The 25,744-nt window shown below is 35.6% G+C and overlaps 2 protein-coding genes across 4 annotated transcripts; both read right to left on the minus strand.

The window, feature by feature from the left end:
- Positions 1-10,737: 10,737 nt before the first annotated feature.
- On the minus strand, positions 10,738-19,018 carry LOC145095760 (putative phosphoinositide phosphatase SAC9). Of its 2 annotated transcripts, none has more exons than XM_079033589.1 (13): positions 18,877-19,018; positions 17,499-18,171; positions 17,281-17,413; positions 15,030-16,138; positions 14,792-14,899; positions 14,093-14,263; positions 13,732-13,971; positions 13,300-13,638; positions 12,469-13,215; positions 12,170-12,367; positions 11,616-12,074; positions 11,316-11,534; positions 10,738-11,221 (listed from the first exon to the last, which is right to left on the minus strand). In XM_079033589.1, exons 2-13 carry the CDS (start codon positions 18,111-18,113, stop codon positions 10,946-10,948), a joined length of 4,614 nt encoding a protein of 1,537 aa, XP_078889715.1. In that variant the 5' UTR covers positions 18,114-18,171; positions 18,877-19,018; the 3' UTR covers positions 10,738-10,945. The 2 variants fall into 2 exon arrangements, with proteins under 2 accessions (XP_078889715.1, XP_078889719.1); XM_079033593.1 differs by having other exon boundaries at positions 18,748-18,883.
- A 480-nt stretch (positions 19,019-19,498) lies between these two features.
- Positions 19,499-25,036, minus strand: LOC145095772 (ion channel CASTOR-like). 2 transcript variants are annotated; one of them, XM_079033603.1, is made up of 12 exons: positions 24,528-25,036; positions 24,356-24,427; positions 23,512-24,120; positions 23,257-23,439; positions 23,121-23,180; positions 22,797-23,000; positions 22,441-22,689; positions 22,048-22,146; positions 21,727-21,921; positions 21,027-21,119; positions 20,346-20,615; positions 19,499-19,790 (listed from the first exon to the last, which is right to left on the minus strand). In XM_079033603.1, the coding sequence occupies exons 1-12, from the start codon at positions 24,960-24,962 to the stop codon at positions 19,572-19,574; spliced, it is 2,688 nt and encodes an 895-aa protein (XP_078889729.1). In that variant the 5' UTR covers positions 24,963-25,036; the 3' UTR covers positions 19,499-19,571. The 2 variants fall into 2 exon arrangements, with proteins under 2 accessions (XP_078889729.1, XP_078889732.1); XM_079033606.1 differs by lacking the exon at positions 22,048-22,146 and adding an exon at positions 22,204-22,302.
- Between the last annotated feature and the right edge of the window lie 708 nt (positions 25,037-25,744).

Genomic DNA, 25,744 nt, shown 5'->3' on the forward strand with positions numbered 1-25,744 from the left:
TACTCATAGGAAACGACATCTCGACTCTGCAGGAGGTTAAGTCCTGGCTCGGGAAGTGCTTCGCTATGAAGGACCTCGGAGAGGCTTCTTACATATTGGGAATAAGGATAGTGAGAGAAAGAAGGAAGAGACTAATTGGACTTAGTCAGAACACTTACTTAGAGAAGGTACTAAAACGTTTTAGTATGGAAAACTCAAAGAAGGGAGAATTACCAATACAAAGTAATGCCAAGTTGAGTAAGACTCAAAGCCCGAGTACCGAAGCTGAGATAGCAGAAATGAGCCGAGTACCATACGCTTCCGCAGTTGGCTCAATCATGTACGCTATGACTTGTACTCGCTATGATGTAGCCTTCGCTTTGAGCATGGTTAGCAGATATCAAGGGAATCCTGGCAAAGCACATTGGATTGCGGTGAAGAATATCCTTAAGTACCTTCGGAGGACGAAGGAATGGTTCTTAGTCCTCGGAGGGAGTGATGACTTGAAGGTGCGAGGGTATAGTGACGCCAGTTTTCAGACCGACAGGGACAATTACCGTTCGCAGTCGGGCTGGGTCTTTACCCTAAATGGAGGAGCAGTGACATGGAAGAGTTCCAAGCAGGAAACCGTAGCTGATTCAACGTGCGAATCAGAGTACATTGCAGCGAGCGAAGCGTCGAAGGAGGCAATATGGCTAAAGAACTTCATCGGTGATCTTGGAGTCGTACCTGCCATAAAGGAGCCAATGGAGATTTTCTGTGATAACGAAGGTGCGGTTGCCTTAACCAAGGAACCGAGGGATCATGGTAGATCAAGACATATCGACAGAAAATATCACTTCATTAGACATCGTGTAGAAGAAGGACAACTCGTAGTGAAGAGGATATCATCAGAAGATAACCCAGCAGATCCGCTTACGAAGGGACTGAGTAGGGTTAAGCACTTACATCATGCTAGGAGTATTGGGCTGAAGGATGATATTAGCATAGATTAGATAGTATTAGAAACGTGTAATAGATAAATGTAATTAACATTTGATGATTAAATAAAGGAGTTTTATTTATAAGTAATGTTATTGTCTTATGTTAATTGTTTAACTATTGTTTCACTTTGCATGTTTTGACTTCCAGAATAATTAAAATTATTAGGAATAATAGAATTGTTCAAATTGTCCACAATCGTTCATATGTTGGAAGTAGATATGAATGAAGATTGTCATGAATTGGTGTGTAGATTGTCTAAATGGTGTTAGACATAGCAAAGGGTTGCTGCAACGTTCATGAGTGCTTATGAACTAGTTTTGAGCATTGGAACAAACCCGCGCTTGCTGGAATCACCTTATGGAATAAGATATAAAAAGGGTGATCGCAAGACGATAATATCATATAGTCTTAAAACCTAGATATATGGTTTGTTAATTGTTAATTGGTTGTACATTGATAATGCGAAAACGCATCAGTAACTCGGTGTTATAAAACGCATTGTTGTGTATGGTTGATTAATGAATAAGTAAATACATATAAGTCGAAGTTTATCTGTAACTTTTATCTAAGAAGGTAAAAGCGATATCTCGGCCGCTCGATGATTTGATTTGACTTATGTGTCGGGCCCGGTCAGAACTGAATTGATGTGTTCGATTAAGTTCTATGTCAAATAAATCAGAGATCGAGAAACCTAAATGCTTGACTAACCATTCCATAGGATTGTCAGCATGATATCTAACAGAGGACTGTACGATCCCTTATCTAAAGGACAAGATTGATTAGATCAGAGTTTGACAGCGTCTTTGAGAGCTACGATTGCAAACCGAATTGTACTTGTATAGTTACTAGACTTATCCAAGTGGGAGACTGTTGGAATAGTGTCTAAGGCTGTAACTATATACGGTTGTGCATGGTCCTTTTGGGTTGCCTTCACCATAGCAACTTGATAGGATGATTTAATAAGAGAGAGTAAATATTATTAATATATTATGGGAATAATATAATGAATAATATATTGTTATAAGTCATAGAATTAATTAGAATTAATTTGGTGACTTAAAGAGATTAATTAAATAAAGGGGTATAAACTGTCAATTGTTTGATAGTTAAACTTTAGACTGCAAATCCTTATTGATATAGGATTGGACGACTTCTAGGGCTATGATAAGCCAAAATCGTCCAAAGGGTTATCAAGGAAAGGATATGGATTAACTTAAAGTCTAAGTTATCCAATTGGGGTTTAGGTTGTAACCCTTAAGGAGTCTACAAGTATAAATAGACCCCATGGCATAGGGAATTCGTGACTAAGCCTAAAGTAAGGAACCTCTGGTCGAATTCCTCCCCTCTCCTCTCTCCTAAATCATCCTCCTTGCTGTTGGTGTTTATAAGCCATCAGAGGAGTGACATTTGTGACTCTAGAAGCTCCAAGACCTCAAGATCAACAAGGAACTCAAAGGTATGATTCTAGATCTGTTTCAATATTGTTATTTAGCCTAATTAGTAATTAGAAGTCTTGGATTCAAAGCATGTTTATTAGAAAGCCTAGATCCGAGCATTAGGGTTTTGCATGCGCACATAGGAAAGTTCTTATGGCTAAAACCCATCAATACTTATTTCATTAAATTTATTTTTAGGTGCTACTAAAAAAATCGGTTAATACCCGAATTACCCTTACCCGACCCACTACCCGAATTACCCAACCCCGAATAATCCGAATTTAGTTTGGGTAGGGTAACGGATAATTTTTTTAATATGAATTACTCGAATTATCCGAAACCCGGAAATTTTACCCGATTAACACCGCTAATACGAGCTCCGTTTTCGACATTCTTTATATCCCTAGAATCCTCTCGAAGATCTCCACTAATTTCCTTAAGGTCTTAATAGTTAACTCCCTCTATAACTAAAATTCATATTTAAACCGATTTAGACTGTTCAAGTTCCTGCGAAATTCATAACTCCTTCATACGGACTTCGTTATCGATTGTCTTTATATCGTCGGGTTCATATTCATGAGATCTTCAACTTTCATGTAGATTGTTTTGGCTAACAATCAACCGATTTGAATTTCAATTTTTGTGTCCACACTACTACGCTGAAACTTCGAAAAATCATAACTTCCTCATACAAAGTCAGATTTGGACGTTCTATACATGCACGTTCTTATTTTTATGACTACCACGACTTTCGTTTAGATTCCTTAGGATAATAAATATCATATCTAAAATTCACTTTTTATGATACGCAGAGTCATGGCGGTTTAATCACAGAACGTCGAAGAAAGCATAACTTATTCATATGAAGTCGGTTTCAAGGTTCTATATATCTATGGAAATGGTAACGATGTTTCCTACATGTTTATGATGATTACTTGGGCTAAAAAGTGTTATTTCTATACTTCGAATTTTATAAACAATGGTTTATATTGAATCCTATTGAAAGGTGAAAAGGGGGTGTTACAATGTGGATAGGAGTTTTAGTTGTTCGACGCTAGAGTTGAGGATTTTATATGGATGTATTGTATGTATGGTAGAATATGTGGTATATTGGGGAACTCACTAAGCTTTATGCTTACATTTGTGGATTAAACATTTTGCAGGTTGTTCGTTAGAAGAGTTCGACGAGAGTATATACATGCATCAAAGATGTTCGTTTCCGCGGTTTTATAAACTTAACTCTGATATATGGTTTTCAATCAATCAAATGTTATTTAGTGGTTTTTAAGAAAAATGTTTAATTGGCTAATCTATTTTAAAAGTGAATCTCTTTGTAATTTTTGGGATGTTACAATGACAATTTAGATCCTGGATTTATATTTCCTAATCATATTAAATAAATTGATTTATTTAGTTATTTCTATGATTAAGGTTTTTATTATTATTATTATTATTATTATTATTATTATTATTATTATTATTATTATTATTATTCCTTACTTATTTATATAATTAATTATTTGATCATTAGGAAGCGAAAATCTTTTATATATATATATATATATATATATATATATATATATATATATATATATATATATATATATATATATATATATATATATTTCTTAAAAAATATATAATTAAAACGCTAATGACTTCTCATTTCTATTTCTATTTTAAACCGAAACACAATGTTACAATTAAGTACGTTCTAACCACAATCACTAGTAACCTAGTAGAAGAATAGTCCATGAGAATTTTATGTCTTGTTATGATGTGAATTTTTTTTAAACTTTCTTGCAATTTATGACATGTTCATTTGCTCCTGTTCCCCAGTTACTAAAAAAAACTCGATCTACAAATACACTTGCTACAAGACGTTCAACAACCCTATTTTTGATGGATATTATTTATCAAATGAAAAAAATATGCCAAAATACATAAATACATGAAAAAATATATCAAAATATATAAAAGTACGTAAAAATACTTAAAAATCATATAAATTCATGAAAAAAATACATTTATATATTTAAATACATAAAAATGTAAAAAAAACTATATATAAAACTTAAAACATATATAAATACGTAAAACATATATAAAAATACAATAAAAATACTTATAAAAAATACATATAAATGCATAAAAACACATTTATATATTATATACAAATTTTGAGGAAATCTAAATAAAGATCATATTATTTTAATATAATTAACAATTTGATGTCAAGATCTGTTGAATAGGTCAATAAGGGTTTTGCCGGTTTCTTGGGTTTTTCTATTAAAAAAAATTAGAACTTAATCATAATCTGAAATCCATTCATTGCTCATTTAATTATCATCGTACAATGAGTGAGATGACAAACGGGCAACAAGCTGCGCCGCTAAGTCTTTTTGTATGGTAAAGCTAATTCTTTTAAAGACTACATTCGAAGATCTAAGGAATAAAACATGAGTATGCATGATCCATTGTACTCTATTAAGAAGCTCTACCGCATCCTATGCAAATGGTATGAGCACGTGTTGATTTTCCATGCACGATTTCTCATATTTGGTAACTTTGCCTGTAGCTGCTTTTAAAACAGTTTGTCCCGCCGTGAAACCCCCAGCCCTCAAGCCTATGGGAGGGGATACCCATTTAAGGTCCACACATGCATATTTCCCTCCAACCCATCCAAAAATCAAAATGTCAGCCAGTCTAAGGGTTAACCTTCCTTCTATCGGGTCAGTCAAGAAATTACCAGGTGCCTCTTTCATAGCGGAAACCAGACACGCTTAAATATGTCAAACAAAACATCCCTAACTATATCGTGCCTGTATTTAAACCCCGAGAGTTCCTTACAGTGAACTGCATACTCTCCAAAAGAGTCCAAACATGCCTTGCGACACACCGGACATATCTCGTCAGCTGGGAATATGGGAATCATGAGTCAATATTTGAGGATAGTACCATACTCCACGGGAGACATATGTTGGCCAAGCCCATCTATAAGGATAGCTAGAAGGAAATCTTGAGCATGTGGTGCATGTAAGCACTGGAAAACCGCTTTCTACCGAGCCGTCATGTCGAGATGTACTTCCATATCTTGGACAATTTTACGAAAAAAGGCACTCGCCAGTGTATTATGGGATTTAGGGGGGAGAGGGGTGGTGTATTTAGTAGTAAAATTGTTAAGGAAAAAATCTGGAAGCTTGTTACAAAGAGATGCCAAGGCACAATCATAATCAAAATCTATTCCATATATGCTGCTATCCCGTAAGATGTGGTCTTCTAATACTCAAGATTGGGCCCTTGAGGCAACAAAAGCATATGAGGTAGCCTCTACTGCCGAGTATAAACCCAAACCTCCAAACCTAATGGGTAAGGAAGCAATTCGCCACTGTATGTCGCGAAATCAAGGGTCACTACAAACCATAATGTCCTCAATCTCCCCGCACAACCCATTGTCAAAGAATATTGCCTCCTCCTCCATGTGAACGGGTTGGCATGTAATCAACCCAAAGAAAAGCTTAGCAATACCCATACAAGATCGAAGCAGAAGGTGCTCACTTTGGGGGTCAGAAAATTATGGAAGAAGGTGCATCAAATTCATAGCGTTTTCGGCTCTCTTTATGGCTAAGTTGCGAATGAAACTAGCATCTCTACTAACAGCTCCCCCAAGAAGTTTCACCCCCAAAGGCGGCCTTACGATGCCAACTGGGAATAACCCCTCACGTAACTTCCTACCATCACACGAGGGCCAAAAGAGCTCGGTTTTCTTGATATTCAGTTGAAGGCCCAACTTTGGGCCAATCACCATAATAATGTCCAATGCTTTGGCCACCTCCTCCGAATCTCCGATAAGTGTGCCATCATTAAGGTACCATGCATGGAGAAAAAGCTTGAAATTATCTCTAATATTATACAAGAGCGGGTGCAACACAAGGGCAAAGAGAAGTGATCCTAAGGGGTCTCCTTACTGAACCTCAGTAGTGGACCAAATATGTGTGTTGCCTAGATACAACCTTGCTGCTTGACCATATAGGAATTCTACCCACAAGGATATAGAGGGACACCTCAATCTGACCTCATGAAGTAATGTGGGTCTGTCAACATGGTTAAAGACATTATAGAAGTCTACGGTAAGCATGAAGAGAGATCTGTCATCGTGGCGCTCACTTAACAACCTATTGGCGCTATGTAATACGGCCTCAGTGCCACCCGGCACCCCGACTCCGAACTGAAAATCATTAAGATACTTGGCCATTTCTTTACCAACACCTTTCATAGCAAACTTAGAAACTAAACGTCTCCATATAGTACCTACTACAATAGGTCGTATTCCCTTGTTAGGTTTTAAGAGTGGCGTGAGAGGAGCAGAGGCAACAAATTATGCCAAACTCGAAGGGCATCTTCCCCTAGTCATAGATTAACCACAGATGTAATAGCACGTATGAGGTCTTTGGCTATAGTCGAACCTTCTCCACAAAGGGCATCTAAAATGTGTTGAGCTCTCAACCCGTCTCTCCTACACGAGGTACATTTAGGGAAGGATTTAATTCTCCTAAGGACATTGTCAACACCCACTACAAGGGGAGGTTCTGAAAATATGGTGTTGGGCATGGAAGGCGGTGGCTTGTATGGATGCTTATCCTACAATGTCTTCGTGGTATCACCCCCAAATGGAGCAACCCCCGAAGAACATAAAACTTTCACTGCTGCTGTAAAATGTCCATCGGCAACCTTACAAAGACATTGTCTGACATTGGTGCTGCCCGATGTTGTTTTCTCCTGAATGTACTCTTCTTTTTTGTCTTGTTGTTGCAGTCTTGCATTGTCAACTAAGTTTTTAACTTGCTTGGCAATATCGTCTTCAGTCCCCCAAGTAGTTAAAGTGCTCAAGATATTACGATGTTGCAAATACATCCTGTTGCCAGACCTACTTTCTTGCCTATTCTTGGGCCTGAACACCTGAAGAGTACACCTAGGAAGAATTAACAAAGCAACTCACACTTCAACGGATCCGAGATGAGCAACCACCTTGGAAAGGGATCCTTTCAAAGCTTGAGAGAAAGTCATACAACAATTGTGAGGGATGTTTTTGACGGTGGTGATAGGTAGTTTAAAAACACGATCAATTAGTTGAGGATCCAACACCTACCCATCATTGAGGTCGACTTTCGGTTCATTGGGTAGCGACTTTGGAATGCCAACAATATGTCTGCTCATGTCATCAACCCCGTCAATAAACTTAATCAAGTCACTCGGGTGGTGAAATGAACGACCTAGGGCATGGAGCTTTATGCAATTCCCACATATCTATTGACCAAACTACTTCAAAGTTGTTGCCACAGACATAAAAAAATCCATGGTTAGAAGTAATAGCTTCTCGTAACACAACTCTGCGTTCATCTGTATGGAGGTGTAAGCTCTTGAGATGAGATATCATACGGGAAATCCCTTTACTTCCAACAATACCATTTGGGCAACAGTGAAACCCCCGAAAAGGACATGGCCAAACTCCGTTCTCAAAGGAATGAGAGGACGTCATAAACAAACAAATAAAGTTTATTTAAGCCTCAAGGTGAGACCCGAAATTAGAAGCATTAACCCAATTGAAAAAGTTACACTCCAACAAAAGGTTGGAGTGTGCACAATGGAACCCACACCGAATAGAAACTCTACATCTACTTGAGTCGAAAATTGGTTGCAACACTTGAAAAAATCATTTAGACATTTTATCAAACACTTGGCGGGCAGAAAAAGAAACACATTGTTTGCATCACCAGACATATTTTTTTTCAAAATAATAAGTTTTTTTTTTGAGATTTCGTAAATAGAATCTAAAATATGGGGAACATGATATTCAAATTTTCTTTAAATACGAAGAGACTACAAAAAATTAGATGAGTATCCGTAATAATTACGGCCAATTTCAGACTATTTGGTGACCTTGTCAAATAATTGAAAACTAGAGATTGTCTTTTCCCCGCTTTGCGAGGGACGCAAGTTTTTTTTTTTTTTTTTTTTTTTTTGGCTTTGTTAGTGGCGTATAGTATTTCAATTTGGTAGTGACCATTTTTGTATGTTTTTTTTTTTACATGGATTATTTCTGTGAAAAAAATTTGTCTAGAGACTTTTTCCTTAAAATATAGGGACAATTTTTGTAATTTATTTTCTATAAATCGACCAAATTTACCAACATATAAAAGTATTAAACACAAGGACAATGACTATTTCTGCAACAAAAATCTATGTAGGGCCTTTTCTAAATACTACATGGACAATTTTTATAAGTTTTTTGTACATAGGTACCAAATTGTCAACATACGAAAGTATTAGGGCCAAAGTGAATGTTCCACATAAAGAAGGACCAAAGGTGAAATTATTCTAAACCTATTCTTAAAGTCATTTGTGGCCAAAGTGTGATATAAAACACTTTTGTTTGTGGCCAAAATGTAAAACAAAAAACTTGAGTGATGTACTATTCCTAAACTAATTTGTTTTAATATATAATATAATTTGGTTACATGATTAAAATTTATCTTACATATAATCACTCATTTATTAAAACCTAGAAAGGCACTAGGCAACAAAGATGTACATCCAAACACTCATTTAAGAGGCATCAACAAATTAGAAAAGATTTCATATCATGTTTGGTTTCATTTATGATTCAACGACATTATGTCAGATTGACTTCCACCAACACGGCAACACATGAATTGACCATGTTCAATCCCATTCAATTTTTCTTTATTAAAAAAACAAACGTCTCTTTCTTGTATATAACAAATAAAACATCGAACTCATTCTAGGTTTCCAGCATATCTTATAAATCTGGTATGAGGTCATCCGAAGATCAATACTAAAAAAAACCCACATAATATAACAACTTAAGCAACGTTCGAAACAACGTGAAATACGAGGTTTGACTTTGCACAAGAACCCCACACCACACAACTCCCTCACATAACTCCATTGGTATCCTTTACTCCTTCTCTCCATGAGGACATCGATGGAATCTATGAAAAGATTAGAAGTAGTTTAGAGTGTATGTTTGTTCATGCGAGACTTTTCATTGCCAAACCAATTAGTGTTGCTAATTTCATTATACAGTATTTAAATAGTTAATTAATAATAAAATAATCATACAAAACTTGTTTGTAAAACTAAAAATTAAGATTTTTTATGAACTTTATATGGATTGATGTGGGTGCCTACTGTCTGGGTGGTCTTTTTGAAAATAAGTGTTTTAATTAGGCAAAGCAAATTACAAAATCATGTGTTTCTGTGTATAGGCTTGTTTAGTTATTGAGGTTCTTTTGGGATTTTTTTCCTATATTTTTTAGAATGGCAAAATATTTCATTAAAAAAAAGCTAACAATAGACTAGCAAAGTACAAATAAGTTACAAATTACATGCTTTAAAAAGCCACCGATCAATCCAATCTAAAGTAAACATTTTCCTTCTATGTTTGATCCAAGAAAACAAGCACAATTTGATGTCATCCATCAATTTCTTTTCATCAACCTGTGCCTTCCTAAAAAGTGCTTTGTTTCTAGCTTTCCATAGTAGCTAAAAACAACTCCACAAAATGTATCCATGAGTTTTCTCTTCATTGAGTTTTGCGTTGAAACCAATGTTGGGTTTGCCACCATGTCCAACAAAGAATTAATGGGCCTCGGGCCAATATCGCCCCATTTCAACACCACATTTCCATACTAAGGCAACAAGAGGGCAATTAAGGAAAAATGTATCCATGAGTTTTCTCAAAGCTTAGTACATTTCCTTATTTCATTTTTATTCTATTTTTTTTATGACAAAAGAGAAATTAAATTGAATCCTATTTTTTATGCCTACAAATTAAGATATGAGTTTCTTTGATTTTTGTTTTTCATGTCCTAATTTAGCAGCTTAATTAGGGGAATTTCATGTCAAATTTTATTTTCAGAAAACTTGACAATACGTGCCAAATTTAGCTCTGTGTATAAAAAGATTTCTAAGCCATTTTGAGGCATCTTAAATTCAATAATAAAATCTCATTTGAACATTTCCTTTTTCTTGTTTTTGTTATGTTTCACCTTATTTATAAAATAGTGGTGACTTTTTTTTTTGCCAATTTGGGTAAGATTGACTAAGCGTTTACAACTTATAGTCTAGTACCTGCATGTCCTTGATTGCTCTTGCTACTTTAATTTGCGTTACTACATCTATAATTTTGGGTTTTTATTGAACCCATCATTGGTTTTCTTTTATGCTTTTTACACATAAATAACTCTGGTTGGGTTTTTATTGAACCCATCATTGTTAGAACTTAGAACGATATTTTTTATTCACAACAAATTAATAATCAAATAATTTATACTCGATGTTAGTTTTATTGTAACAAATTTTTACACGTTTGTCAAAATTTATTTTTTTTACCCTAAAAGAATCTAAACTACAATCTCTCATAAACTCGAAACACCCCTGAAATAAAATGAAATCGATTATTCTGAACTAGAAACAAAAAAAAATACAAAAGAATTCTTTTTAAATAATAAAAAAAAAATCACTCATATACCAGAAAGGCCAGCCCATCTCCCAAGATCACCAGGGTGGGCATAGTAGTATAACTTAATCCGGTTTAACAACGACAACCCCGCCGCCAACGGCCGCCCTGTATCGCCGCCGTCTTCCGGATCATCGGCAAACCCAGCAACATCTCCGACCAGCCTGAATCGTACTCTTCGACTGTTCATCGCTTTAGGGAAATCAAAGTACATCGCCGTTCCACTCTTTACCTCCGGTATCCGGTACTCTGCAACCACCACCGTCTCCTCCGACAACCCCTGAAAGTATACATCATAACAATTTATCATGATTATATCCAGTGCCACCACCACCGTCATCTAAAATACAAGACATTTTTCGTGCTTGGAGTACCTTTAATGTCGATACTTGAATACGTAATACCGGTGGAGATATGAATCTATGTTCGAAAACTGTAGATACTGCTTCCAATGTTGAAGGTGAATGTTTTAATCGAGGTTTTATAGCGCTAAAACCGTCGAGCCGGAAACCTGCTGCCACCGGTGAAGATGGAGACATGTTTTGTTCCAAAACCAGATCGTTCTCGATCAACTTCTCGGATTCAATCGGAACCTACAACAAAGAGATAAATTCAAAACCTGCAATGATGTTTATGTTATCGGAAAAAGTTTATTCGCCATTCGCCAATTGTACCTTGTATCTGTTCAACAATGGCGGTTTCTCCAGCCAATTTTTGATGCTACTAGCATGCTCAGATCTCTGCGACGACGACCGCTTTATATCCGCTTTCACCGGAAATCCAACTACGAGAATTCTTTTGGCGTGCAGAGACGGAATACTTTCCGATGTTCCTGCTATGGAGGCGCGTCTGCCGCCGGGATCGGAGGCCGGAGTTTCATCAAAGGATAAAAGATTGAAATCGTTCTCGAAACTCACAGAACTCGATCCAACTTTCTGGATACTCAATTTTATCCAAATCATACGACATCGCACAGGATTTCGGAAGTCGAATTTGATGTGGCGAGGCGTTTGAATATTGGATTCTTCTGGACCACAAAGCTCCGGCGAAGATGTGAGCATTGATTTCACATCCCATTTTCCGACACACGATCTTTCTTCCTTGTGTATTTTGTTACTTGCCCAAATTTGGACCTGTTCAATAATAGAATATGAAATTATGAATGAGTTTGGTATAACGGAATTGGAACTGGAATTGGAGATTCCATTCTGTAACGTGGTTTACTTACGATGGGGGAATCGGACATGGAATAGCCACAGGGACTAACGAGAAGGATGACGCCGGAGACATCAGAGAGATTGCCGAGAACGATAATAAGCTCAGTAGAAGAGGTGGTCGGAGGTGCCCTCCAGTACGACTGTTTTAATCCGGTATTCAAAGGTGCAAGCAACGACAATGGTGGTGCTGAACCTGACGCTGATTCAATCTATAAAAACAATAGAAATAATCAACAATTCAGATCTAAAGCTAGTTATTAACGATATTTTAACATGTAAAAGGGAAGATAAAATGATCTATAGATAATACCGAGTGGAGAAAGCTTCCGAATGGGAATTCAGCCAACGATTCTTCTCCATTGAGCAACTGTTGAAGCGCCGCCTTGACATCTCCATTTTTATCAGTCGACGACTCCTTTTTTCTGGCGATATAATTCCTCCCTACAATTTCACCCAAAGCTTTATACGTCGCCGTTTCGGCATCCCTATTTCTTCTCTCGCTAATCAAAACCCTAAGGTAATCCAAAGTCAACGCATCAAGAACACTATCATCACAACACAGCTTACAAATAACCCCATCCATCAATAAACACCGTTCATTAACACCACGATTCTGAAGAACAAGTACAGCACCTTTTCCCGCGCAACAAACTTTACAAACCTTCCGATTACACGCGGAGCATAAATAAATCGACTGTGAAGAAGAAGAATTCAAAGTCGAAGTCCCCATATGAACTTGACACGATTCACTGCAACAACTCTCCCCGATTCTGTTAATATTCCAAAAATCCACATCGATTTTTTCATCTTCGATAATCTCAAGACCAATCGCACCAGTAATTCTGTCTTCTAAAGAAGCTTGACCTAGAAATGCAACCGCATTTGCAGCTTTACATAATGAAGAAATATAAGATTCTTCTATTAACACGTTCGGATTTATACTTTCTGGATCGATTCCAATTGATGATAAAGCTTTATCGCGTTCAACACCAGATAGATTGAGCCTAAGACGTTCGATTTCAAGTTTAATCCCTTCTTTAAACCCTAATTTGTTACCCTGCAAAACTCCATAGTCACTTTTTCTTTCTTCTTCTTGTTGAATAATCTAAAGAAAATAGTACTAATAATCTATAATTCATACCCCATGTAAAGCTGACAACATTTTGAAGCAAGTTATGTACTGAAGCGCTGCTACGTCCCCTTTGGTTTGTATTTCATCTTGTTGTATTGAATTTGTTTTATTGTCTTCAATGTAACCATGATCAAGCAAACTGATTTCTGTCATTGGTTGTGAAACAGACTCTGAAACGATGTCATCACCTGACAAGAGATCCATTGTATCAGATTTGCCAGGTGGCGCCATGTCATTTGTCAAAGCAATAACACACGGGTTGTTCTCTTTGATACTATTCAAACGTTCCCATAGCTTTTCAGACGCAAATATATCTCTCCATGGAAGAGAAATCCCAAGTATCTCCACCTACAAACACATGTTAAAAGATATAGAAAAACACACACACGCATACGAAAGGGTAAAAATGTAAAATACAAGAAAGTGAAAAACATAATGTACCTCACCGATAGTGACAGGGGAAGTGGTAGACTCAGATGGGTAGAATGTGAGAACAACCACCCGAGTGAGAAAGTCCAAATTGCCCTCGCGACCTTCGAAATCATATAAAAACGGTAACTTATGTTTGTGGGTAGGTGGGGTTGTTAAAGTTCTTGTGAATGCCATGTCATCGTCACTAATGGGTCCCGTTATCGGTATCACCATGTTTGTACCATTAACACATCTAGCAATGGAAGCTCCCTATATAGTAAGCAAAGAGTTACTTAATTAGCCCTAATGTAACCAATTATAGCAATGTACTTTCAAATTAATGAAAGTAGGTTGCTATTTCTTGATTTTTTAAAAACTTGTAAAGTGAAACCTCTAAAACAAGTTTAAGCTCATCAAGATCGCGTCCTGTTCTGACATCGACTGTTGATGGATATGTTGAATCGTCTGCACCGTGTGAAATTGTGAGAAGAAGCTGACACACATGACAAGGCTCGCCAAGGTAGATAAAAAGTTGAATTATATCTGCCGCTTGTTGGGAAATCTGTACAAAAAATAATCCAAATTATATATTGGATAATGAATTAACTGAAAAGCTAGCTTTTAGCTTATAAGCTAGCTTATCAATCAAGTTAGCTAATAAACTACGATAAACAACTTTTATGATTTTATCGAATGTTAAATTACAATAATCTTAGCTTAATTTTGCTAAACATGGTCTTCGTTTTTTTGTGAAGCCAAAAACCTGAAGTTTATGGGTCCTATCGACTCCTTTTTATACAAATCTATATAATTGAATTCAAATAACTAAATAGTATATATAATTTTTTTATTATTATTATAGAAAAGAAAATTAAAATATAAAATGTTAATTTAGATCTACTTATTCTTTTTCTGTAAATACATATATTTGGAATTTTTTAAATTCATATATTTATCATTGTTCTAATTTATAATATTTATATAGTTCTAAATGTTACCAAATTTCAAACTTTTTGTTATTTAGATTTTTATAAAATCTTAAAAAAGATATTTCAACACCCGTTCCTTAAATAAAATAAAGTATAGTTACCCAGATGAGATTTTTATGTTTAAAACTAAGAAGACTGTCTCCATCATCAGAAGTCGAGTCAATGCTAGCAATCGGTTTAAGAAGACAACCAGATCGTCTACTTAGCACCTAATAAAAAACCAAAAAGATATAATGTCATATCAGATGTTTTCATAAATATAAAATAAGCGATAATCATCATAAGGACCAAAAGTGAAAAAGACTTCAACTTTGGACGATTTTTGAAAAAGTTACATACATGCAAAGGTTGAATTGATATCGAAGGAAGATGCTTAAAAAGCCTTAACCCAAGAAACATCTCTAACTGTTTCTGTCGATAGCTATCCACAACTGCATTATTATATCTTCTTTGAAGTGTTATCTTCACATTTTGCGCAACTGAAAACTGTTTATTTTTAGCTGCTTCTTCACTAAAAATACTCAAAATATGACTATGCATTGCTTTAGAACCCGTATAAATAGTCGCATGAATATCACCCGAAATTAAAAAAAGCTCAGCCAACTGACAAACAGGCGACAAAATAGTCGACCTTTTAAACTCCTCAAACGTCATATCAAATCTCTTCCACGCCTTATCATTACACGACCGCATCCTCGCTGGCGAACCGCTTGGCTTCAACGCCACGTCAGCATCAAGAAAAATCCCAAGCCGCCTACATTGTTCAGTGAACACCTGTAGCCCACCAAAATAGCTAGCAGCATTTGTTCTATCCAAAGAATCCGCACAGTTGTAACGAATCACACCGTTTTGATGCACGTGTAAGCGAAAGCAACCGATGATGTCATCGTTGGAAACGATGACATCATCAGCTTCTTGGATATTTTCACGAGAATGTAAATAATGACCTTCTGTGATCCCTATGGAGATTGTGGGAGACTTTAAATGATACCAAAGTCCTTCAATTGTTTGTTGTTCGCCTTTGAATCGAATACTTGTATGCCAATCGTAGTTGATTAAGTGGAGTCTTGTGTTAGGGAGTTGACCGTTTGACCGGATGTGATTTAAGGATTCTTCGAAATGTTGGACTAAAATGGATTCGGATTTTCCTTCTCCGTTTCTAAGAAGGTTGATGCATACAATGGGGACAAAGCCGGTTTTATTTTGGTTTCCGTTTATACCCTTGTTTCTTGAATCATATCTTTTGGTTAATCTTTGGTAATATCGTGCGCTTCCTTTGTAAGGGTCACGGTCAGAAATGTAAATTACTGCTTCCGCTGATGTCATCTTTAGCTCTGCACCCCACCATATGGGAATAGTGCCTCGTCTCCATATGTAGGTGTTGAAAGGCACATTTTGTCCATCTCTTTTTGGTACCCATACAAGTTGTTCACACTCGATTTCATTTCCTATTTCATAAAGATGTTAATTAGGCTATGTTTGGCAAACTAGCTGGTAGCTGATAGCTGACAAAAAATAACGTTTGGTAAAAACTAGCTGATGAGTTAGCTGAAAGATATATAAATTGACATTTAGAAAAATGTTTTTTTATAACTAATTAAGGGTACATTCCGAAAATTTTCAAAAAGCTGCCGGCTGAAAAGCTAGCTGTTATATGAAAAGCTAGTTGATAGCTAAAAAGCTAACTGATAAAATTTGACGTTTGGTAAAACTAGCTGATAAGCTAGTTGAAAGGTATAGAATGACATAAAAGGGTATTTAAAAGAATATGATTTCTATAACTAATCAAGGGGTATATTTGGAAAATTTTTAAAAAGCTCCCAAAAAGCTAGTCTAAGTAGCTTTTTAAAAAGCTAGCTTATAAGCTACTTTTTGGCTTGCCAAACATGACATAAAAGGGTATTTAAAAGAATATGATTTGTATAATTAATCAAGGGGTATATTTGGAAAAATTTTAAAAAGCTTCTGAAAAGCTAGTCTAAGTAGCTTTTTAAAAAGTAAGCTTATAAGCTATTTTTTGGCTTACCAAACATGACAACTTAAAAAAGCTTGAAAAATAAGTTAGCTGTGGCGTGCCAAATACAGCGCTAAAGTAGCTTTTTTAAAAAGCTAGCTTATCAGCTATTTTTTGACTTGCCAAACATGAGGATTTGTACAAGCTCGAAAAACAAGATAGTTTATCAGCTAACTGTGGTGCGCCAAACACATGTTTAAAAGCATATACAAAGAAAAAATTGTTGAGAATAACATCGTATTTTACCCTTTTTGCAAATATAGGCAATGTAGTTTATTTGTTATATGTTGGTATTAGAGCATCAACAATAAGGGAGCTTTTCATGAAAAAGCTTAATGTGAAAAAGTTTATTTTATCTCTACAATAAGAAAGCTTTTTCAATTTGCTTTTTTGTGGGACCCTTATGTAAGTTGTCTGTCTACAATTGGTTGAAAACCTATGGGGCCCACCGAATCATTGAAAAAGCTTCTCCAATAGCTTTTTCCAAATTTCATGAGCTTTTTGAGGTGAAAAAGCTCCTATTGTATATATTGGCAAAAAAAAGTGTAAAGTAGGTTGCTATTTTTGACAATCTACCTGTGCTATAACAAGAATTTAAGCCTCTTGCTAAGTATCGAGTGCCAGGATGCAGCCTACTACGCCTAGCTATAAGAGCAACAATTCCATCTTGCTGACCTAAGCTTCCAAAAGTTCGATATTCCACAAATCCCTATAAGTATAGGAAGAAAATTCCAAATAAGATGATAAGGGCATTAATGTAATTTCAACTTTTCAAGTCACAAAGCATCAAATACCTGAAGCAAAATAACACAATGTTGATCCAACCCAATTCTTTTGAAAGCAGTTGAAAACCATCCATTCCAAACAAACTCATCATCAGGTGTTTTTACAGAAACTCGACTAGGAAATGGCCTTGTGATGTCTCTTGTTTCACAAAAGTAATGTTTTCCATCAATTTCAAGTTCAGTGAGTTCTTGAATGTTTTTGACTTCTCCTTTCCCTTGTGGTTGAGGATTTTGAAGAAATATTTTGATCCATTTGCTTTCACTAATGGTGTATACACAACCACCACCTGGTAGAAATGGAATGCTAGCTGTTAACTTTGTGGCAACAAGCAATAAAGCTGAGTTCCCAAGGACTGCATATCCCAATATAGCTTTTGCATGAATTATACTTTTGCAGATGAATTTTGAACCATTTGTGATGTAGTTTAGTGCTTCTTCTTGGGAGTTGAAAACATCATAACCTAGCTTTTGATCATGGTGAAGAGATCCGGTTGTTGGATCAATGTAAATCACCTGTGTGTCGCTTCTAGTAGATAAACTAGCAATGATATATACCTCACTTGTATCAAGTGTAAGGATAACTACAGATGTATTCCTTGATCCACCAGCTTTAGGTGATTCCATTATCTCATAATGAATCTGCTTTAGGTGTTTATGACAACATTAAGGTTGAGCCTATAGTCTGAAAGAAGATTAAATACAGAGGTTAGTTGGTTGAGACCAAAAGCATCAGTTTATGTAACAGGAGAAGATAAGTGAAAAGCTACTCATCAAAAGGGGCAGATGTATATAGATCATAATGTAATTGCATTTCCTCAAATTGGATAGAGAGATTGAAAGCACACATATTTCCCAAAAAGCAGGAGGTTTTTTAGCAAAAATCTATGTTTACCTTCGTGATAAGATAAGTAAGTGAATTTAAGAATCTAGCATCGTTTAGAAAGCAAACGAATACAGATAATCTAGAGGAATTGGAAATGTGAAAATTGGTGTAAGTAATTAATTAGGCGATAACTATTCGACCAATTTTGGAAATTCAGTTCACTCTTAGCATCTAAATCAGTGAATTAAACTAGAAGAAACTTTAATTCCAACTAGCTTGAATCCAGAAAAGGAAACCCGATACAAATTTATCTCAAAATCCGCAAATTCAAGTGCACTTAATCTAAACGCGATCAAAACGGTAATAACACTTGCAAACAAGCTAATGAAATTGATCTGAAATATAGATAAACACAAATTCGCAAGTAAACAAAACCTGATTTCATGAAAACCCATGATGCAGAAATTGCCATGTGTCGATGAAACAAAACAACGGTTAAGTCTGAAATTGGAAAAGAAGAATGAAGAGATTGGATGATAGATTAGAGAGAAAAGAAAAACTAACCAGAAATTTGCTTGAGAAAATTTATGATGAAAAAGGTGAATCCAGACAGAAATCGAGAAGAAAAGAAAAGATCCAAACGAGAATAACGAAAGATAACTCTCGCGCGCTCCCTTTGCATCGAATGTAAAACAACTTCCGTGAGGGGGTACACTTTCTGTTTTTAGTTTTGTATTAATGAATCAGAAATTCAAGGGCAAAGTTTTGTAAAATCTTCAATTTTTTTAAAAACATGTTTTTATATTAATTTTCCAAATAAACTATGTTATTTTATAAGATAAAACATTTATTATCGAAACTAAAAAACTTTTGGTTTTTAGAAGTCCCTATTCTTTATAAACTTACAACATAAATTTCTTATCCATTGATGATATTTCATATAATAAAGATTGTTTTTAAAAAAAATATTTTCTATAATATAAATGATCTCCAAATTTTTTATCTCAAAATTTTTACCGCAACAAAATGCTTTTATGTTTATATTCAAGTAATAACTAATTTTTAAATATAGAGGAAATTAAGCGAACTTTATTTGTTGTATGTTAATGTTGGCTAATTAAATGAATAAAGAGTATACAAGAGCCCAACATCATTAAAAAAATGTCAAATCACAAATCAAAAGGAATTCTTATCAAAAAGGATAATTTTTTTTTATATATTTCTTCTATGTATGTAAATATGTACATTAACAAATCATATCATTCTTTTTCAGCTATTACAACAAAAACATCTTTTACAGACCACTTCCTCTTCTCCATTTTTCCCGGAGGATTAATCACAGCTTTCTCTACATTCCCTAAACGATACCCGATCACTATTTCTCTCCTTTGTCTTGCACGCAAAAGTATTTCATAAAAACTTAGTTCTTCTCCTTCCTTAATGTATAAATCCGCTTGCCTTATGTGCATCTCATTCCCCTACTCCCCCCAAAAAAAACACACATGTTAGAGATAATCACTTACAAAATGGACTTTTCAAATTACAACATTGTAATAAGAATAAATGCATTTAACCCAAAAATGTATGATTAAGGTGGATGTTTGATAGTTGTTGATTAAGTCAGAGTAAGAGACATTCAAGATCAAAAACCAAAGGCTTCTAAGGCCTATTTGATAGACATCTTTTCAGGTCCGAACAGATTTTTCTGACTGAATGCGCCGAAAGGACTGTTTGATTTGCACAAAAAAGAGGTCTTTCCTGGTAAGATATGTCTTCCCAAGAAAGCCCCAAAACCATATCTTTCTAGCTGAATGGTCATTTTTCATCATTTAGCACAGTCAGTCAGATGTACAATCAAACAACATGGTTTCTTTCCCAGTCAGTAAATTTTTTCCCAGACAGCAACTATCAAATGGGCCCTAAGTGTGGTACCAAACAATCTCTGAGGCTCCATTCCCAACCTTTTTATCAGACTAGTAAGAGGCATATCAAACAGCTCCTAAATTGGAAACAATGCAATTCATGAGGATTACCTCTTCAGCAAAAAGCTCTTCAAGGACATCATTTATTTGGCGATCTTCAGCAACCATTGCTAAAGCCATACTAACAAGCTCATTTGATAGAACATAATCACTAATCCTTGACATTGATAATAAATTTTTAGTCCTTGGATCAAGGATTTCACTAATTATAACCGATTTATCTGAAGCTTGTTGCATTTCCCCTATCCATGAACCTTGTGAAAAACTACCTTTTCTACCATGAGAAGAAGCCTTTGCTTCTCTATAGGGTAGACGCTTCGCCTACAAAAATATTAATTTAGTTTTTTGCATTATTTTAATTTTTAAGTGTGTTTATTATATGACAAAAATGCTACAACTAAAACCACTTATTGTATGACCTATTGTATACTTCGATGACATAATATTAAGATATTTACATTTTCGGTCCTTGAGCATAGTTGATTTTTTTCATTTTGGTCCCAAAAAGTTTTCTCGTGCAATTTTGGTCCTTATTTGAGGTTTTTGTAATGTTTTTGGTTCTGGTTCCAAGTAATATGACTATATTTTTGGGACCAAATGTAGTCATGTTACTTGGAAGAGAGCTTATTGAGACCAAAATTGCAAAAACTAACTATACTCGGGGACCAAAAACGTAAAATTAGTGGTTCAACAAAAGGGAAATTAATGGTGTGTCAAATACCAAAAAAGTACCTGGATATCACGTATTAATAACAGTGTAGCAAGAGACCTTGAATCAGCCTGTATTGCTGAATCTTCTACTGATTCATCAGCCAGAATCAAGATCTATAATAACCATGAATCATGATCAACATAAGAGTTCAAGATTCTATAATAACCATAGAATGGAATCTTGAATTCCAATTTCATCGGAATTGGAAAAACAAGATTCTATAATAACCGTAGAATGGAATCAAGATCTATAATAACCATGAATCATGATCAACATAAGAGTTCAAGATGCTATAATAACCATAGAATGGCATCTTGAATTCCAATTCCATCGGAATCGGAAATACAAGATTCTATAATAACCATAGAAAGGAATCAAGATCTATAATAACCATGAATCATGATCAACATAAGAGTTCAAGATGCTATAATAACCATAGAATGGAATCAAGATCTATAATAACCATGAATCATGATCAACGTCAGAGTTCATGATGCTATAATAACCATAGAATGGAATCTTGAATTCCAATTCCATCGGAATCGGAAAAACAAGATTCTATAATAACCATAGAATGGAATCAAGATCTATAATAACCATGAATCATGATCAACATAAGAGTTCAAGATACTATAATAACCATAAAATGGAATCTTGAATTCCAATTCAATCGGAATCGGAAAAACAAAATGCGACTTAAGTTAAGTTGAGTCAACTCACTGAGTCAAAAGATTCTAAAGGAAGGCTTTCCAGGTGGCGACGTATGACAGCATTCCCTTCACGATGAACAAGTGTTATATTCATCAATCTTTCAATGTCTAAACCACCATCAATAAGCTTTTGTTCCCTCACACCTTCAAAAACTTCATTAAACATCCATAACTCTGAACCTGGTGCTAAAAAAGCATCCAGTACCTATTAAAATTTCAAAGAAAAAAAAAACATAAATGAAAATGTAGCACATGAATTATATGAAATAGTGTTTTTGCGGATTCCGATTCTGCCCCTGAAGATTCCTTGTTGTTGACTTTAGTGCTTTACCATAATCATATCTTCAATATCTCTTCTCCACCCACACAGAAGTATCTTTTCCATGGAATTTGGAAGAATGAATTCTTTAGGTAGATTTCCTCTCCACACCTGCAACATTCGAATGCAAGAAAGATAAAATTAGGGTTTTTGATTTATAGAACTCACCACAATCATATCATCAATGTCTCTCCTCCATCCACAAAGAAGAATCTTCTGAGGCTTTCTTGTTGGTCGAGTTATGTGTATGAATGGTGCTTCTTTCACCTGATGACCAAATTTATTATACTCATAAAACTTCATTTCCACCTTTTGCCACCAATCGCCCCTCGTTTATGTGCACACACTTTTATATCTTTATAAAACTATTTTCAAAAGAAAAAGAAAAAAGAAAAAGAGAATTACATTGGGTAATGCTACTGGAGCATACGTATCATCATCTTCTGCTATAACAAGAACTTCATCACCTTCTTGAAGAACATAAGATTCATCAGGATTAAGTATGATCTTTCCTCCACATGAAACTGACTTTATTCCACATGGAATAGCATGTGGAAAGCTAATCAAAACATCGTCAAACTGCATCCCATCTAATTCAGGCCATCTTTTTATATAAAACTCACAGTTTTCAAATCCAAGAATATCTTCCCACACCTATATATACAAATATACAATCACTCGGTTTTTTTCAAAGAAAGATTGTAAATTTATGTTAAAGAAACTAAAAGAAAGATGGGTTTTTTGAATTTTGACTTTTTGACCTGAGCAAGGCCAGGCTGGCGAGCACATTGAATCATTAAACGACCAATTACATCATGTGCTACAACGGTTTCAACAAGATCCCCTCCAACAAGCTTAACAAGAACCTCATTGTCAAGATCTCCAAGCTCCACCACTATGTGTCCTTGAAGCCCTTCTTTCACTCCTGTTAGGCTTAACACTGTTCTCAAAGCTCGTGCATCACTCTGCATATAACCATATGTGCTATTGTTAATAATCATTTTATGCATAAAAACAGGAGTTTATGTTTACATTTTACATTTTACATGTCATATGGATTATGGTCTATGGACTATGGAAATAACCTGGTCAGCATTTCCATCTTCAGCAAGAACGATAATTGCACGTGCTTTGGACACAGATACCTATGAAGTTTATAAACAAATTGTTATGTTTTTGCTTTGTTTGTATGTCATAAACAACATTTATAAGTTTTTGTACCTTCTTTAGGTCAGCTAAGATTAGAGGGCTTCCACTTCTGCATATGACAGATGTTTCTCTAAAGTCAAATTCCATCTTCGCAATGTCTGATTCCATCTCTTCTTTGTCTCTCTCAGCCATTACTACAACAATCCCACCACCCAAACTCTCATTTGCTATAGCAAGTTGATTCAATAATGATCCCTGAATCCATAACAGTATTAGTAGTTTCAAAAACATTTGAAGTTTGTAAGTTGTAACTAATAAAATACTTACTAATTTATCACTCCAACCAAGAATTAGTGTGTGATCTTTCTTAACAACTTCACTTCTTCCTTTTCTTAAAGAGTCGAACTTCTCGGATATTGCATCAGTAACGAGCCCAAGCATCATTGCAAATATAAGCATCCCACCAAAGCTTATGGAGACTGAAACTAACCTTGGACCAAGTCCCTCAGAGTTGGCATGGTTTCCAGAATCAGCAACATATGTCCATGATAACCAAAGGCAATCTGCCAAGCTATCATCAGTAACACCAAAAAGTGCTAATCCACCAACACCAATTAGTAGAAGAGTTGCAACCAGCAATGCCAATGGTTTTGAATAAGGGCGTACTGACAAGAACACATCAACCTTATAAGCTAGCTGCTTGTTTAAAGATGCCTCTTCCTTTAGATTGTCGGGTGATCTTGATTTAGAGATGTACTCCACATACTTGAGAAATAGAAAAGGTATAGAAAGAAGTGTAACTGAGATAGCTAATGCCATGTTTTTCAATCTCTTGTTGGGAAGATCAATGCTGTCTTGAGAGTCTAGATCATCACCATCAATTGGTTCTAGTAAGTTGCAGAGTTGTAATCTCCCATTGAGCTTCATAATCTGGGCCTACAGACAGCAGAACAACCAGAAAAGGAATGAAATGTAATAATCAGAAGGACAATTCACTCAAGAGTCTCTATTGATTCGTATTTTGTGTAATATGCATAGACATACTCATGCGATTCAGTTGTTATAATCTTATAATTGACATAATCGTGCATCAGTGAAGTCCTAGGGTTGACCTTGGAAGCTAAACTGTACTTTCTAGCAACAATTAATCATCCAATTGATGTATTATTACCTGAAGATCATTGGACTGATTATGTAACGAAAAATTCTTGTGCAGCAAAGAAGAAAAGGTGGTAATCAGAAGCTGCACCACACAAAACAGACACAAGATAAAACCTCAAGTCAATTCGATTATGTATGTAAAACAAAAGCCAAGACAAATGAAAGAGAGATAGAGAACAGACAGCCACTAAAAATGCCATCTGCCACCGGAGTTTCAACCGACCACCAACCAAGTCAATGAACTTATCCGGAGTAGAAGTTTTGTCGTTGGAAGCATCACATTTCTGGGGAATTTGAGGTACAACTGACGGAGCATCGACTTCAGGCGTGAGAGATCTTTGGTAACGTCGAGAGAAATTAGTACGGCGTGAGAATCCTGCATACTTGAGATCACGATGAGAGGAAGCGGCGGAAGAAGATGATGTGGTACGCAAGGCCGGGCCGGCAGCAGATGGATTAGAAGGTTTAGGGTAGGTAGAGAACCTTCGGGAAGGAGGTGTGTGAAGATGATGACGATGAGAGGAGGAGGAGGAGGAGGGTTGGGTGAAGGAGGGGGAGGGGGAGGGGAAGAACCAGTCTCGGCTGACAGACGGTGGCGATGACTCGTGGGAGTCCATCCGTGAGGATTCCGTTGCCGGCTCTGATTTCAAGTTTAAACTTTCTCAAGTCAACGGATCATTTAATTGTTTTGACGAAGACAAGTCCTACCCTTTATATAGAATATAGAGTAAATTACAGTTTTGGTACCTTTAGTTACATCTATTTACAATTTGAGTCTAGATTTTTAAAAGATAATGTGGCCCGTCCTTATGGTTTTCAAAAGTTGTATGAGTGTTGATGAAACTAACTCCGTCAATTTTCATTCATTAAATGCATGTAAAATGATAGAAGTGTCCTTGTTTTTGTTATTTTTTATTTTCTCTTTTTTCATTTTTACACCAACATGATTCATTAATTGTTAATTATCATCGTACAACGAGTGAGATGGAAAACGGACAACAAGTTACGCCGCTAAGCCTTTTTGTATGGTAAAGCTAATTCTTTTAAATACTACATTCATATATATATATATATATATATATATATATATATAATATTGTTATGCACGATCCGTTATACACTTTTAAGAAGTTCAACCGCATCCGGCGCGAGGAAACCAAACGTATCAAATGCAAATGGTATGAACATGTGTTGATTTTTCATGCATGATTTCTCATGTTTGGTGACTTTAACTGTAGCAGCTTTTAAAGCAGTTTGTCCCGCCATGAAACCCTTAGCCCTCAAACCCACGAGAAGGGATACATCTTTAAGGTCCACACATGCATGTTTCCCTTCGACTCATCCAAAAATCAAAATGTCAGCCGGTCTGAGGGTTGACCTTCCTTCTGCCAGGTCAGTC

This window comes from Lactuca serriola, chromosome 1 (genome assembly GCF_051521515.1).
Source record: "Lactuca serriola cultivar US96UC23 chromosome 1, Lser_US96UC23_V15, whole genome shotgun sequence".
Classification (NCBI taxonomy): domain Eukaryota; kingdom Viridiplantae; phylum Streptophyta; class Magnoliopsida; order Asterales; family Asteraceae; genus Lactuca; species Lactuca serriola.